The sequence below is a fragment of the Typopeltis vanoorti genome, chromosome 1 (genome assembly GCF_054136105.1).
Source record: "Typopeltis vanoorti isolate ZY-2024b chromosome 1, IOZ_Tvanoo_1.0, whole genome shotgun sequence".
NCBI classification, from domain to species: domain Eukaryota; kingdom Metazoa; phylum Arthropoda; class Arachnida; order Uropygi; family Thelyphonidae; genus Typopeltis; species Typopeltis vanoorti.
The window spans coordinates 31,647,290-31,665,781 of record NC_143549.1 but is presented as its reverse complement, the minus strand read 5'-3'; the positions used below and the strand labels follow the sequence as shown (position 1 = coordinate 31,665,781).

Below are 18,492 nucleotides of genomic sequence, written 5' to 3'. Positions count from 1 at the left end.
TCCAAACATAGGTCAATCACCTGATGCCACCTAGCCTGTGTATATATTGGAGAAATTTTTAACTATTATTAGAAAGTTCAACTTTTTGTTTTATTTTATACTTTAAATTCTTGTCACTGCCTGGCAATTATAAAAATAGACTGCAAATTTGATCAGAAATCTAAGCACAGAAGTGAGATCCTAGGTATATGTATTTTGCTATGATAATTTTCTCCTATTCTTAAAAATCAATCTTAACTTCAACAATAATTAAGCAAATTGAATCTCCACACCTCTATTTACAAAAATGAAAAATAGTTTAATAACATTCAAATACATTAAAAGAAATTTTACAATACAGTAAACCCTCGATTTAATGGACAAAATTTCTGGTCCAAATGTTTAGGCCTGGCTGGTGGCATGTGTAATGTACACAGGCGCCACAGAAGAAAAGGCACCTAAAAGATCTCAAAAAATATGAGATAAGAGTTTAAACGAAGAACAGATCTTTCCACAAACGAACAAATAAATTCTGAAATTGTATCCTTGACCCGATTATGTCACTGTAATTTTTGATTAAAATTTATGAAAATATACCTAAAATAGTTCAACTTATGATTAATTATTGAGTTCTGTGTAAAAAAAAATTGTATAAGCAAGACTAATCCGTAGGTAACATTATAGTGTAAAGCGGTTTTCATTTGTTTTTCATTTCCTGTTTGTTTTATTCACACTTTATTCAAAAAAAAACTTTTTTGGAAAGGCGCAGAACATTAATCGCACACACAAGAAAAATACTAGCCGCTGGTGCTGCATATGTTACATGTGAAAATTAGCACCCTGTTAATTTTGAAATGCTTTTAACCAAGATTTGCTTATAATTAAATTAACAGGTCATTTTTTGTTATTAATTTCCTGTTATTTTTAACAAATTTTGGTGAATAGGCCATCATATGTTGGAAAAACACTGTAGTAATTTAGCCGACATAAATGAGTCACTGCTCATAAAACATGTTTGGCAAATGATTAGGACGTGATCACACTGTAATTGGTTCTTTTGTTGCGTGGCGTGACTTTCTGCAGCAGTTTTATTACACACTTTCATAATTTTAGGGAGTTAATTATAAAAAAAAAAACAGCAGAATTCAAAAGTTTAAAAAAAAAACTTGATAGTTTTTTCAAAGCAGGATTACCTAAACCAAGTGGCTCAACATCGAATATTAACTTCACATTAACTTATCTAAAAGTGTGTGTAAAACAATTTCTTTGTTATTACAGTGCTAATATTTGATAAAATTGCAGTATAATGTGCAGATATTTTTATTTAAAAAAATTTGTGATTTAACGGACACCCCTTAGCTCCTATTAGTCCATTAAATTGAGGGTTTTGCTGTATTTTAAACTTTAATCACAGTAATTTATCGTAAAATCTAAAAAAATGAATAAACCACATATTATCTGTGCCCAAAATATGCCAGCTAAAAGTAACATTTCTTAAATGTATCCGGACTTCTCTTAAAAGAAACAGTTTCTTTATTTCCTCATGCAGAAGCCATTCTTTCATTGCAAATTACTTTTCTTTTGAAAAATCTTGAAAATAACTCTGATTTCCTATTATTAGTAAGCGATATGAAAGTTCACACCGGGATAATAAAATCCTCAATTTTGATCATTCTAGCATGCCTCCTTTAATGGCTTCTAGAAAAATTGCACAAAAATGTTTCTACTTTCTACTTCAACATTCATAACCTTTTCCCTCTTCCTTTATGAATGATTTCCAAGGAAAAATGATTCAATTCTTCAAAATTAACTTGCTATATCTATTCTTTGAAACAGCCATTAAAATTTATTTTGGTTCAAGTGGGACCTGTAATAACTGATAAACATTATTCATTCTATATGAGAAACTTCATTTATCAAGTTACAAAGTTCCTATCAATTTTTTCCACTAGGAATGACCTCCTACAATGAGTCTTTTGACTCCATCGAGGCTGAATAATAATAATAATAATAACTCTTATTTCAGTTACCTTTGTAACATAACATCCAAAATCTTTTAGACTTTCTTTATTCAAAGATTAGTATTACTGGAACTATCCTTTAACTAGCTCCAAAAATCGTTCTATACATCAACATATCTGTATCACTCTCTTACTCTCTCACTGCTCTCTTTTCAGCTGTTTACATGTTATCGTGTTCTTTTTCACTCGTGCATATTCCAGCAATAACATTTCTAGTTCCACTTTCACAAAGTGAAAGAAAACCACCACATGTCACAGTTTCAGTCAAGTAAGTCTTTTTAAATTACTATTTTAAACATAAACATACATTAAACTATAATACCAATTTTCACTTTGTTAAAAAATAACACTGCATGTAAACACAATATATTAACTGTGCATGATATAATGAAACAATCAGTTGTGCTTTTCTATGCAGTATAAATATATTAACAATAGAATCTGATAATTTAACAGAATATTTAAGTTTACACTAATTTACATAAACAAAAATGCTGTAGAAATCTGTATGTATGCTGACTGTCTGCAATACATTTCAACTTCTGTTAAAGATATAAAAGCATATGTTAAAAATATAAAAAAATGAATATCTTAATAAAATTTATATTTTCGAGGCTATTTTAGATTTTTCAAGAATATATTAATAACTTAATATAATAATAGTGATTATTTTTTTACAGGTTGTTGACTATGATAAACAATTAATCAATGATGATAGTGTACATTTGGAAATCAGACATGCAACTGCACCGCATCCAATTTCTCCATACTCGGAAGATAATTTTGGTTACTCAACTCTCAGTAACAGTGTGAAACAGATCTTTTCTACATCAGTAGTGGTTCCTTGTAAGTTAAAACAAGAATGTTGCAAATATTTTTATTTATTAAGCTTTATATTTCCTGCTCTCTCTAAATTTCTTTTTTATTTTTACTACTTCATTCAATCTGAACAGTAATTGTGGAAGGTCTGCTTAAATACCATGACCATTACAAACAAAGTGGTTGAGTTTGTTGCTTTGGTGAATTACATTGGGGCCTAAAACTGTTAGCATTAGTGAAACATAGCTCTTGGAGATGGATGTAGTAATTGGAATTGAGTAAAGGGTATAGTATTTTTAGATATTCCAGAATATCGAAAGGGGGATGCTACAAATAATAATAATAATATTATTATTATTATCTGAGACCTCCAGGGAGTCAAGGACTCATCAAGGGAGACTATAAATTTTCTATAAAACTGGTTAAGCCCTTGACATGTTTGTATAATTTCAGTCTTAGCTCAGAAAAGATCTCACAGGAATGGAAGAATGTATGATAAATTCATTGCATGAGGGTGGTGCAAATACTGATATGTCTAGCTATCAACCTATCAGTATCTCTGGAGTGACTGTGAAGATTTTAGAAAAGTTGGTAATAATTTACATATAGCTATACTTTAATCAATGGTTGTGTCCCACAGTTTGCTCATAACAAACTTAAAATTTTATATTTTATAATAATGTTATGGATGAGTCCGCTCGGTTAGCCGAGTGGTTATGTGCTCTGCAACCATATACCTGGGAAAGGAGTGTTCTGCATTCGATTCTTGTCGCCGATGTGAGGAGATAAGGATCTTTCTCAGACATAGCCAAGTTAGCCGGTCTTAGGCGTGGACTGCAGGGCTCTCTCCCCAGTTTATCTGGGGTTTTTCCTCCCACAAAGCAGGCAAACCAGTCTTAAGAACACAACGCTTTGCAGACAATTACACATGATTGAGCGTGGAGGTAATGATCCCACCTCGTAGTGAGTTATGAAACCCAAAAATGGAAGGCCAAGGCCCTACATGGGGCTGTAGTGCCGAAGAAGAAGAAGAATGTTATGGATGAGTTGTTTAAAGGGAAGGGGTATACTATGATACTGTTGGACTTTGCTAAGACATTTGATAGGATACCACTTGAAAGGCTGTTACGTAAACTGATGAATATGTATTGGAAGATAAGTGGGTGGCTGATGGGGATGGGTATCAGAAAGTGGTGTGTGTGTGTGGGGGGGGTAAATCTTCCAGATTTGATTTAAAGTGACCAGTAGTGTGCTCCAAGGATACACTGTTATGATAATATATAGATTAACTACTGTTAATCTATATATTATCATAACATTTGAAGAGCCTCACAGGAGATCTTCAGTTGTTTTGTGGATGATACAAAGATTGGCAGGGCAATAAGAGATGCTTCTGATATATATATATATATATATATATAGCATTTACTACACTGGAAGTGTGAACAGCTGGTGTGGGTGATGTATGGCCTCTCTCAATGAGTCCTTGACTTCCAGGAGGTCAAATAATAATAAATTGTATATTGCACTTGACCCTAGTAAAGGAATGTTTAATGGCCAAAACATATTAATGAAACGCTGATCTATAATAACAAAAAAACACATTTTAAATGTAATCACAAAATTTTATTATTGTTCTTTCCTAATAATGTACAAGGATATTGTGATTTTTTTTTTTTTTTTTTTTTGAGGCATAGAAAAAAAACAATATATAAATAACTTGGATGCAAGAAAGTTTCTTAATAATGTGTATAACCAAATATTTTGATCTGAAACTTACAGATCATCTGCAGTACTTGAAAATTCTTATCCTCTTTCATCCTCAAGATGGATAGAATCCCTCATAGATAAGAGCCTTCCATCCTTCTTTGAGATATTTGAGGGCACCATGTCCTCCACAGTGCCCTCAAATGCCATTAAGTTTCTGTTGAGTATGCAGTTTTCGGTGCATCTGGCAAGTGGCAATAATCCTGTGTGAACTGGTTCATTATTCTGGCTTCTTTTTTTGGTTATTGCTTACAAGTAAGTTTGGTGATTTTGTGATGGGTGACCACAAGGAACAGAGAGTGTGCAAAATTTTGTTTTCTTTTGGGTAAAACTACAGCTGAAACTATTGTTATGCTTCAGCAAGCCTTTAAGGATGATGCTTTAGGTAAAACGCAGATCCATGAGTGGTTTTCCCATTTAAAAAATGGGAAATTTGAAAACCAACTACAATCTGGCCAATCTTTGATAAGCAGAAATGATGAAAATATCAAAAAGGTTTGCCAGGCAATCAATGCAGATTGCTGAAAGACTATTGAGCAAATTTCTGAAGGGATGAATTTGTCATGGAGTTTGTGCCAGTGAATTTTAACAGATTTGCAAATGAAACGTGTCTGCTAAATTTGTGCCTCATTTGCTCACAGAGGATTAAAAAAAAGTGTGAATGTTTGCATTGATTTTAGGGGACAAGTTCTTATTGACCAGAACTTTCTTTCAAAAGTTGTAGCCAGAGATGAGTCTTGGTGCTGTCCCACAGTAAAAACAATACTCTCTACTTGCCCAATCTCTTTCTCTCTCTCCATGTTTTTATTTTATTTTATTTTATTCCAATGGATAAATAAAACCACGAAAGGGCAGCAATTCATTGATGTATTGATATAACTTTAATAAAATTAAAAAAAAAAAATTCTGGTTATTTTTGGGTATACTTCCTTGTATGTTAAAAATTGCATTAGGGAGATTCAAATCTTGCAGCACTTGTGCATTAGTCTTATATTCTGTCCAATGAGTTCTGTTTATTTTCCTGAAGCATTTCATTTCAAAAGCCAAAAACTTAATTTCTGATTCCTTTTTTTTTAAGGTCCAAGTTTCTGTCCTGTAGAGAGCTATTGGTAATATACTTTTTGTATAATTTTATTTTCAGAATTCTTGGAATTTGTTGTTTTTCCAAATTTTATTAAATTTATACGTTATTGACCATGCTATGGATAGTCTGTAGTCTGTTTTACTTTTACTGTGTCATTTAAATTTGAAGTCAAGCATGCTCCTAGGTAATTAAAACAATTAACTATGACTTCCTGAAATGTATATCTTCTGTTTATCCTCCAATTTTTGTTATCTCTGTTTTACCTTGAATTTATAATCATATAATTTCTTGCAGGTTTCTTGTAATTTTGCAAGCTGGTATTGGAGATATGATTTATCTGTTATAATTACTGTATCATCTGAGTATATATGGGTGATTGGTCTTCTGCTGACTTTTACTCCTTTTTTGAGGACAATGTTTTTTTAAAAAAAACAGTTTCCTGGATGAAAATGTTAAAAATGCATGGGGAGAGTGGGCATCCTTTCATAACTCAGTTTGATTTCAAGTTTTTTAGTTGTGATATTTTTATATTGAACTACTGCATTTGTATTCTGATAATAGTTTTAAACAAATCTTAGTGTTTTAAAGTCTGTTTTTCTTTGTTAAAATATGAATAAGTTTTCCTCTTTTGGTGAAATCAAATGCTTGTTTGAACTCATAAAAAAAAAACAAAAGTCTCTCTCTCTCTCTCCACCTTGTCCCATGCAATTTCAAAAAACTATGAAAAATAATGATATGGGCAGTTGTTGACCTGTTTTTTCTAAAGCCAGCTTGTCCTTCTTCTACAGTATTAGCTATATGTAAATGTTATTTAGAAGATTCTGTATTAATTTTTTAAATATTTTCTAAGACTGGCAAAGAAGAGTAATTGGTAATAAGTATTACATTTTTGAGCATCACATCACCATTTTTATGTATAGGCAAGATTTTACCTATTTTCCAATTATTTGGATAGTTCCAGTGAAAATAATATTATTGAAAAGTTTGGTTAGTTAAATGTTAAGAATACCAAGCAATTTTAAACCTGGTTTTACTCCATTTCCCAAGTGCGCAAACTTGACTTATTTGTCTGTTTGCTTACTTGGGAAATGGAGTAAAACCAGGTTTAAAATTGCTTGGTATTCTTAACATTTATTATACCCAAGGTAAAATACTTTCTACAGTTTGGTTAGTTGCTTAATTTTTTAATTAGTTTAATTTTAGATGGGAGATGAATTTTGCCACCAGGTGTGAGACCACCACTCTGCTTATTGGAGGCCTGAAGTGGCATGAAAAATTCCATGTTTGGTTTCTTAGAGCAAGCTTTCTGGACTATGTAAAAAAAAAAAAATACAAAAACATATAAAAATTAATAAAAAAAGAATAAAAAAATCATTAGCCCACTCATTCTACTAATGTATTATAGGCTTATAACTTTTGTGAGTCTAAATCACAAAAAAAAGTTAATTAGTTCCACCATTGTTATAGATCTCTGGGTGTTTCATCAGTTCCAGGTTCTTTTGGTGATTTCATTTATTCCATTATTATTATTAACACTGGACCTTCATGGAGTCAAGAGACTCATCAGGGAAGGCAAACACTGATACACACAAAAGCTCATCAAACCATGCTTTAAACTTATTCAATGCATCAGCATTCACTACAAAGAACCTTCTTCTTATGTCCCTTCTCAGACCTTCCTTATACAGCTTCCATGTATGTCCTCTTGTTCTATCCCCTTCTTCCATTCTACAAAAAATTTCTTACACATTAACCTGGTAACAATCCTTTATCAACTTAAATGTCTCAGTCATATTACCTGTCCTCCTCCTATTTACAAAATTTTGCAAAGTCCATTCCCTCAATCTGTCCTCATATTCCATTTCCCAAAGACCAGTTATGAACTTAATCGATCTTTTCTGGACCCTTCGTAATATATCCTCATCAGGTGTCTAAATCTGTTGGTTCTGCTCATAGAGGAGTAGCTATCGTAAGTGGCAGTCATCAAGGCCACTCCATGGGTAAGGGGTGCCTTTTGTTCAAAGTTATATTTCAGCACCCCCATAAAATAGAATTTACAAATTAAAATATAATTCATTTCAAGAATTTTTTATTTAATATATAAATACAAGATATATATGTATGTGTATATAAAAATAGAGCATCTCAAAAAAAATTTTTTTTCCAATCATCAGAAAAAAAAAAATCAACACAATTCAAACCTGCTTTGATGCACCACTCATGAAGCAGTATGTCAAAGCAAAGCAATAAATGTTGTTGAGTTTACTGTTCATTTTTATCACCTTACTGTTTATTTTAAGTCATGCAATCTACATAGTAAAATTTTACTTCATGAATAAGAACATTATATAAAAATTACTATTATTGAAACGGCATCCCCTCCTGATCAGGCGCCATTGTGTATGACCCTTGTGCAGGAGTATGACCCTTGTGGTCATATTCCTTTCCATCTTATCCAACTTAATACTGCTCTGGAAGCAATAGTGATTTGGTTATCCTTGGGATTTCTTATTACAGTATGTTTAATTTCTTTACTACTGAGTTAAATGAAATCAATCTTGATAACTTTATCTTGCGACTACCTGAATCCATGCTTCTGATTGGTGACTTTAATGGTTGGGGTAGTGCTAACACAAATAGACGAGATCAAATCATTGAAAGCATCCTTGACAATAATGACCTCTCTCTCATTGGAATAATAGACTCACTACTTTCTTCCATATGCCTACACACTTGTATTCTGCAATCGATCTTATAATCTGCTCTCCTAACGTCAAAGAGAACATATATGGAAGCGGTCACTTTGCTATTCTTTGTACACTGCCCTTTACAGGAACCATGTATACCTACATGGATGCTCATATAGAAAATAGACCAGGTTGATTGTAACACTTGTTCTCATGCAAAATTTAATGCTGATACCGTCATTCAAACACCTATCAATCAATGAAGAAGTAAAGCATATATAACAGAATGCATTGTCCAGGCAGCAATGGCCTCCATCCCGAGAACATCATCTCGATTTCCACTCTTCCACAGCCCTGGTGGAACCGAGAATGCCAGGCAGCCAAAAGAGATAAACATAGAAAAATGGGCTCTATTTCCTAAATACTTCACCACATCAAACTTAATAGCTTTTGTGTGTGCTCAGTCCAAAGCATGCTATGTGAGACACTAGAATCAAAAACAATCATGAATTCAGTTTACTTCATCAGTTAATCAAATGACTAGGTAAATTATATGGGATAAAATCCAAAAAATGAAAGCTAGATATAGAACACACCATTTGTCTACCTTAGATCATAATGGAAATATTATTGCTGACAGTTTGGGAGAAAATTTTGCTAGAAACTCAGCATCATCTTCATTTCCTCTTGAATTTTAATACTGAAAGAGCAGCAAGAGAAACAAAGGCTAAATTTTTCTACTAATGAGCATGAGCCATACAATTAGCTATTTGTTAAGGAGGAACTGAAAAGAGTTCTTTTATAGTCTCACCCTAGTGCAGTAGGGCTGATGATATCCATTATGAAATGATAAACATCTACCATCATCTTCTATTAATCTCCTTCTCTTAATATACAATATAATACTTCCAGAGGAAGAGTTCTTAGATTCTTGGCATAAGTCAATTGTCATGCTATCCTAAAACCAGGATAGGATCCAACACAAGCAAATAATTATTGACCTATTGCTCTGACCAGCTGTCTTTGTAAGATATTAGCAAAAATGGTTAATGCCAGACTTCTTTGATATTTAGAAAGCAACAATCTCTCCAATACACAATGTGGCTTCTGTAGACATTGTTCAACTTTAGACCATTTGGTTTGTTCAGAAACTTGTATAAGAGATGCAATTCTGAAGGAAGAACATCTAGTTTTCAGTTTTATTTGACATGGAAAAAACATATGACACAGCCTGGAGATATGGCATATTAAAAGATCTATAACCTGAGTCTCAGAGGACACTCAATGTATTTATTAAAAACTTTCTGTCTGGTGAACTTTTCAAGTCAGAATGGGAAGTATGCCATCTCTGCCATATCATCAAGAACAGGGTGTTCCTCAAGGCTCTATCTTAAGTGTGATCCTTTTTGATATCAAAGTTAACTCAATCACTGAACAGCTTCCTCCCATGATAGACAATGCTCTATATGTTAATGACTTCACAATTTACTGTCACTCACGTAACTTGAGGGTAATTGAAAGACAACTTCAGGAAGCAGTTGATCATGCTTCTCTGTTGGCGTTTAGTAATGGGTTCAGGTTTTCAACAGAAAAAAGTGTCTGTGTAAGCTTCTGTTAAAAATGCACTCTTCACCCAGATCCTGAATTAAGAATGGGATGAACTATTATTCTGGTATCAACAGAAGCCAAGTTCTTGGGACAGACTCATCTTTGACAGAAAACTTATATTCCTTGCACACATTTGCCAACTAAGAGAAAAGTGCAAGAGAGCATTGGATCTCCTTCACACTGTCCTCTACTGAATGGGGTGCTGATTGATTTTCATTGCTTCATGTTTATCGTGCACTTATATGTTCAAAGCTGGATCATGGTTCTTAAGTCTGTAGTTCTGCAAGGCAGAATAACCTGCATTGATTGGATCCCATCCACCATCAGGGTATACAAATAGCTACTGGTGCTTTTCACACATTTCCCACACAAAGTCTTTGTCGAAGCAAATGAACCAGCTCTATCACTTAGATGGAAACAGTTGTCTCTTAATTATGCCCTAAAGAAAAAAAGCTCCTCAGTCTCTTTTCTCTGTGCTGGGAAGCTCAATATCACACATCAGACTGCCATACATCCTTTTGGTATGCATGTTAGACTATGCAGGCTGTTGTCATGAATGTTGACAACATTACCTACACCAAATGTAACAGCATCTCTCCATTTCAGGTTTGCACTCCATCCTGCAACTCCTCACTTTGTCAACTACAGAAGTCTCATACGCCATCATCTGCCTACCTGCAATTGTTTAATGTACATAAAATAGTCCACTCTGATTTCTTGCCCATCTATACTGATGATTGAAGAACTGATACCTGTGTTGGCTTTGCTGCTGTGTTTCTTCATATTACTATCTCCAACCAGATCCTTCCTGATTGCAATAATTATACAGCAGACTTGCATGCCATCCAGCTTGCACTTGTGCATATAAAAGAAAACCACTACCAAAAATGTGTAATTTATACAGACTCTTTGAGCTCTTTGCAGGCTATCTCCTCTCCTATGAATAATACATATCCAGTGCTGTACAAAATGAAAACCCTTAATTTTGATGTTCAGTTGTGCTGGATGCCCAGCCAGATTGGAATTAAGGGAATTGAGACTGCAGCTGCTAGATCAGCTCATACTTTCTCCACATACTCTTTGACAGTACAGCCTTATGCAGACTACAGACAGTTTATAAGGTCAAAGCTAATTGCTCAATGGCAGTCATCATGGTAGCAGGCATTGACAAACAAATTGTATGAAATTAAGCCTGAAATTAGGCATTGGCATTCTTGTAATGCCAATGCCTAATTTTTAACGAAGAGAGAAAGTTGTTTTTTCTAGGCTTTGCATAGGGCACAGTCATCTTACATATTCTTATTTACTGAGGGCTGATGATCCTCCCATGTGTGAAAAAAGCAATACATGTCTCACTATTTGTCATATTTTTGGGAATGTCATCACTTTACATGAGAGAGAAAAATGAAATTTTTACTTATTTAGCCAAGCCATATACACTCAGGCAGATTGCATGATGTTTTTAACTTTCAACAAAGAATTAATTTGTACAAACTAATTTGACTAATTTTGTTTATATGTAGATACTGCATTGCTTAACTTAAATTTTTTATGTACATGTTATTTACGAGTTTATTTGTGACTATTTATGTACTGCTATGGCTTTTGACCTTGTGTATTGGGTGTAACCTTGCTGTCATTTTGTTTATATGTACATGATGCATTGTGAAACTTAATTTTTGTGCATGCATATTGCTTAATAATTTCTATTTGACTATTTTTGTAACTGTTGTAACCTTTACTATAATTTTATTTATATGTATATACTGCATTACTTGGCTTGGTTTTTGTTCATGCATATTGTTTACAATTTTTTTTTGACTGTTTATGTATTGCTGTAACCTATGCTATGTCGCAGTATGACCTTTGCTGTTCTTGCACCAATAAACCAACAAACCAAATCTGTGCACAATAATCCATATGAGGCCTGGTCAAGACCATATGCAATGGAACCGGAACCTCTTTATTTCTACAAGTTAAGGTCCTCTGCATCATTACCATAATCTGATGTGATGTCTTCACAACTTGTGCAATGTGATCTCTGAACTTCAGATCAGAGATCACAATGGCATTGCAAGACTTGTCCACCACTCCGAGGTCACTTATCTCCTTAAATTCCTCTAAAATTTCCCTTTTCATCCTGTTATTGCCAACCAAATTCCAGAACCTTACACTTTGTAATATTGAACTGACAGTTCCATACTGTTGTTCACTCATACAATCTATTCAAGTCATATTCAAAGTCACATCTGTTTGATTCCTGATCACTATCTCAATTTTGCATAATCTGCAGACAGTTGTATATCAACAGTTAAACCTATTCCAATATCATTAATATACAAATTAAATAATGGTGGTCCCAAAACTGATCCCTGCAGCACAGCATTAGTAACTTTTCTCTTTCAAGATAGTGCCTCACATTAACATTTTCCTGATACATATTTGATAGCCATTCATCTATCCAACTCACTAGTCTGTCATCCAGTCTCATCTGCTTCAGTTTAGTGACTGACTTGTAATGTGGCAATCTATCAAAAGCCTTTACAAAATCTAAGTATAACATTGTATATTCATTCTTTCTTTTAAGGTTACGTGGTGATTAGCATTCATATTTATGAATTTTGGGACACAAAACACACATGTTGAAATTATTATTTACTTATTATTAATAAAATAATTGATGTTTCGACACCTGTATTGAGGTCATCATCAGAAAGATACATGTGTATATGAAAATAAGCTATATGCTCTTGCACTCTACAAAGGTAAATTGAATCTACACTGTTAATTGGTCTTTTACTTTCCTGACCTCTAGTGGTTTAAAAAAAAAACAAAAAAACTACAATAAACCCTGCTAAAGTCCTCCCGTACCTAAGATTTTCTTCTGGATTTGATATTCATCTCCCTTGTCCAAAACATTTATCACTTTGTAGTATATAAGCAAGTTGGAAAAACATGACTTCCCTTTAACAGACCTATTCTGACAAGTACAAAGAACTCCACTATCAATCCACTTTTGTATCCTTAACTACAACTGAAGACATACAGACCTGCCTATAATTTGTTGCCTTAGCCTGTCACCACATTTGCAAAGTGGGACAATTCTACCTTCCTTCCACTCCTTTGGGACTTATGTCATTGCAAGACTTGGTAGGCCAAGTCTTGCAATGGCATAAGCAAAAGCAGGTTGGCCAAGGCTGATAATAACGCCTTTGAACATTCCCTTAAGACACGTGGTGATATGTTATCAAGTCCTATTGCCTTATTGACATCTAGCTTACTTAACTCTTTATAGACCTCTTGCTTGCTCACCATTAAGTCTTCTCTCATTTCATTCTCTACACTTGCATTTCTGATTTCTGTGGATGAAATGCTTCTCCTCAAGGGCTCACTTTAGTGAGTATGGGAATGGCCAAACCAAGTTGCCTGGTGCAGGACCATGCTTAAGATACATCCCTGGTCCTTGAATATTCTAATAGCATTGGGGGAGTAAGATAAAAAGAAAGGAGATAGAAAGCAGAGGGAGGGACCAGTCTACAGATGATATAACAGAAGTACATTATGTGAATTAAGACCTGGTCAAGCATCCAGTACCTTGGTTTATCGCTCCTATTCTAACTAGCAATGACTCCCTGCAGGTTCTCAAAATTCAACTAAAAATGTCAGAAAGGTAGAATATCAGTGATGGAGTTCAAGAGATATGAGCTACACATTAGAGTAGTATGATACAATCCATATAAGATTGATATATATATATATATATACACAGTTTTAAAAAGTTAGTTTATAATTAATAAGGATCAGACGCTCTCTCATTCCAGTTCAGGCTAGGATAATGTATTGGTTCTTTGGTTTCTTTTTGAATAAGCACTTGCATTTAAAATGGCATTAATGTAAATAATGGCTTTGACTAGAAGATTGTATGGTCAGTGTCAATTCATTGCTGAGCAAGACCAGGTTTTTAATTTATTTTATTATTTTTTTATAGAGAATATAGGATTGATGTTTGACAGCATTTCATCAACGGAATGTCCTATTTTTTTCCAAGATTTGAGAGAAGACAGCCACTAAAAAAACACCTAGCAAATACCTGGAAGGCAAAGAGGAGACTGTTTATATCCTTGGTGAGCTTTGAGAGGAAAGAAAGTAAGCATGTGTTATATTTATTAGGATATTTGAAATTGGTTCATAGATTCTAAGAACAAGATTATATGTGTCAGGGATGTGTTGGATTTTATTTGGGCTGAGGTTGTTTTGCTGCATAATTCTTTGTACAGTATCAGGTTGTAGTTTGTCATAGAGTTGAAGGATGATATGCAGTCTTGTTGCATGTCTCCACCTGTGAAGGTAGACTTACAGTATACTGAAGTTGCCAGCATTCTATTGAAGAGCAGGAGAGGGAGAGGATTCTAGTAGCACTAATTTCTGGACTTTTCCCATGATGAATTTTATCTGAGGATGTAGGTTGTAGATTTTGGTAAGAAATGAAAGTAGATCACTTTTAGGATGTAACCAGATTGTGAAGATATCTGTATAATGTGCCCTGAATGATGGTTGATGTTGTACAGAAGTAAATAATGAATCTTCTAGATGCTTAAGGTAGAGAAGGTTAATTTAGAGGATGTGTAAAAATAAAATAAAATTTACAAGCAGATCTTAGTACTGATGGGGAGTCATCTCTCCCTTTCCTACCAAATGGCAGAAAAAGCATCTGTACTGGAATTTGAAGCTATCATATCTTTATTATTTACCATTTCAAAAAAAAGGCATCATCAAAACTTCTTTATACAGTACTCATCTGTTCCAATCTTTTATTATTTTAAATTAAAATTTCACATTATTCAAAAAATTATGCAGCTCCAAATAAAATCCAGCACATCATTAATACATACATGCATGTACCTAAGAACTCTCATTCTTTATGTAGAGTTCCATATTATATATGGAACTCTACATAATATATAGTTCAATGTATAATCCCATATACATTGCTGAAATCTCTAAACCAATTCCAAATATTTTTAAAAAATATAATGATGCTTACTTTCTTTCCTGTTAAACTCTCCTCCATATTATCATCCACCAAGGATAAACAGTCTCCTCCTTCCCTCCCATTATCCAGGTTCTTGTGATTTGTGTCTTTTCTCATACTTTGAACAAAACAGGATCTTCTGTTGATATGAAGCTGCAAACCATCAGTGTTACTACATTCCATATTTTAAAAAACTTCAGTGGTTTGGTCTTGCACAGTGCTGTACTGACATTAACTACAAAATCTTCTTGTTGAAGATTTATCTCTTACATTGATGCAATTTTAAACAGAATGTTTATTCAAGGAGAGTGTTGAAGAACTGCAACACAGGTCTAACTGGTGTGCAGAAAATTCACTGAAAACAATTTATTGAAGAACATTTCACCAAAAGGCAATTTATCAAAAAATAAAATAAAATAAATAAAAAATCACTGAAAGGCAGTCCCTTGAATAAACAATTCATCTATACTACAAATCTTCAAATGAATAGTTCACTAAAACATAAGGCAGATTCATAAGAACAGAGTTTGATTTGAGAACTAATGTGAGAAATAACTGTAAGAAAAAAAAGATGTATGCTATTCTTTTATTCAAGAAATCTTCATAATTATAAATGAGTGATCAACTATATGAATGATAGATGAAGATAAGAGAGACAGGAACAGTTTGCTCCCTCCCATCCTCTGAGACATATTGTGAAAATATTAGCTCATATCATAAGAACTATATTAGTGTAGTGCTGCTGTTTTTTAATAATCAGTGAGATCTATCTCATTGTGAGATATGAAGCTTTCCCACTTTATATTTTCCCATTGTATATTTTATGTAGACATGTGTGTTGAGTTTATATTTTTTAGAGATATTCATTTCAGTCTGCATATGTATTCTGTGTATTTTATATAGGTTTGACATGTGTGTGTGTGTGTGTGTGTGTGTGTGTGTGTGTTTCACATAACTTGGAAAAGATTATGTAAGTAATAATCTTTTTCTCAAGACTAAACATGTTTTCAAAGTCACTTGAAGCCTCTAATAATCAAGTTCATCTCACATAGGATGATAAAATTCATATACCACCTAAAATAAACCAGGTGATTATAATATTCTTAGACGTCAACTTGGGGAAGTTCCCCAAGTTGACGTCTAAGAATATTATCACAGGATATCATTAGTGCTTGGGAAATTGTGAAGGAATATTTATTAGCAGCAATAGTAAGCTGTATTCCACGAGTGAAGAAGAGATCACAATTTGGAGTAAAGTGAATGACAAACAATATTAAACAGGAACTGCATGCAAAAAAGAGGCTATGGAAGAGTTATAAGGAGACAAGTGAAGAGAGGATGCATGAAGAATATAAGACACAAGCCAGGAGAGTGACTAGTATGGTAAGGAAGGCAAAACTGGAGTATGAGAAGAGATTGGCCCTAAGATCCAAAGAAAATCCTAGGAAATTTTTTAGCCATGTGGCCAGTAGGAGGAGAAATGACTGTGGAAGAATGACATTGTGGGATAAAAATGGGAATAGAGTGACTGATGCAGAGGACATAGTGGAATTGTTCAATGAACGCTTTATTGGAGTATTTCATCCTGGAGGAGTAAATTTTAATACTAGAGGGATAGGGCAGGTTCAAGGTTCCTTTGACCTGGCTTTTCAATGAATGTCTGGCTACTGGAAAGGTGCCCATGGAATGGAAGGAAGGTAAGATAGTGCCATTGCATAAGGGTGGTAGCAGACTGGAAGTGTCTAATTATAGACCAGTTTGTGTGTCATCAGTAGTTAGTAAGATCTTGGAGAAAGTAGTGAAGTATACAGCATTGGGCAGATGAGGGTAATGTTATCTGTGAGAGTCAACATGGATTTGTGAAGGGGCGCTCTTGTTTTAGCAATATGCTAGCCTTTTATGATAAAGTTACAAGAGCATTAGATGAGGGAAAGGCATATACTGCCATTTTCTTGGACTTAGCAAAGGCATTTGACAGGGTTCCACATGATGAGCTGATATTTAAGTTGCAGCACATGTGTCTGGATGTCAGATTGGTCAACTGGATTCAGGATTGGCTGTCTGATAGGTATCAGAGTTGTGTATGGTGGGGCAGTTTCAAGGAGGCAGAGGGTTACATGTTGGATCCCACAGGGCTCAGTACTGGGACCTATACTGTTTAACCTTTATATCAATGACAGTGTCAGTGGATTGCAGGGGGATATTCAGTTGTTTGCAGATGATGCAAAGCTGGAAAGGGTTATTAGTAGTAGTGCAGATATGGTAGCCCTGCAAGAGGATTTGAATAAGCTAGACAGATGGGCAAATGAATGGGGATGTCGGTTTAATGCATCAAAATGTAAGGTCTTGAGGTTTGGGACACATCGATGGGACGCTGCATACTCTATGGGAGTAGCTATACTGGAGGAAGTAGGGGAGACAAGAGATCTGGGGTTGATGATTGATATAAACCTCAAATTTAGGGGGACATATTGCAAAGGTGGTGAAGGTAACACAGAGGATTGCTGCAATAATAAGAAGGACACTGACCTGCAGAGATAAAACAGTTATCATTCTGTTGTATAAGACTCTGATCAGACCACACTTATACTATTGTTCTCAGATTTGGTCCCCAGGATTTGAAGGGGATAAATTAACTGTGGAAAGGTTACAAATGCAGATAACAAAGATCGTTTCAGGACTGTACAATGTTAGTTATGAGGATCGGCTGAGGGAATATGGACTGCAGAATTTGGTGGATAGAAGGAGAGGTGATATGATTGAGACTTTTAAACTATTGAGAGATGGTTACAGGGTTGACAGCGGGAAGGAGTGATGACTAAGGGGACATACCTGGAAGCTACGAAAGGAAACTGTGAGCAGGAGGGTGAGGAGTGGTTTCTTTGCATGGAGGGTGGTTACAGTGAAAACGGTCAGTGCGTTTAAGGAGTAGTATGATAGAATTTGTGTTTCCTAGGAGGGACCTCCCATGATGAATCTTGATAGACTTTGTGTTTCTTAGGAAGGACCTCCCCCGATGAGTCGTTTGACTCCATGGAGGACTGAATAATAATAATAATAACCTATTAGAGTTGGGTTTGAGGCTAAATTGTGATTGGATGGTGAATGTAGCGCTCTTGTGAAATTGATGATTTTTATCTGTTTTATTGTGTTTTTCCTATAGAAAATTAGTGTTTTATAGTATATTAGTGTGCATTTTAGTGATTTATAGTTTATTAGTGTGCATTTTAGTATTTTAAGTGTATTTAGTGTTTTATAACTTATTTCTGTTAAGATATTCAATATTAAATATAGTTTAAAAGTGCCAAGAAATGTAATTCTAAGAAGAGCAGTGAAGTCAAGAATAAGAAGACTTGCCCTGCTAAGGAGGATATTGAGGTGGTTATTGAAAATTACCTCAGGAGTGGTGGTGATGATTTGGAAAAAATTGGTTAGCGCTCATATTCAGAAATGGATTGACAGTGAATCCCTATTTGTAATGAGTAACATGGGTTT

The 18,492-nt window shown here is 34.3% G+C and overlaps 1 protein-coding gene across 3 annotated transcripts in view; it reads left to right on the top strand.

Moving 5' to 3' along the window:
- The window catches only part of LOC150109868 (N-fatty-acyl-amino acid synthase/hydrolase PM20D1-like), a 230,874-nt gene that overhangs the window by 199,549 nt on the left and 12,833 nt on the right, over positions 1-18,492 (top strand). For 2 of the 3 annotated variants that reach the window (XM_090397063.1, XM_090397055.1), the window contains one exon: positions 2,681-2,846. In XM_090397063.1, the coding sequence (XP_090253189.1) occupies positions 2,681-2,846 (166 nt within the window). Of the gene's footprint in view, positions 1-2,680; positions 2,847-18,492 lie in introns of those variants that run through there. The other variant, XM_090397070.1, reaches the window with a different exon arrangement.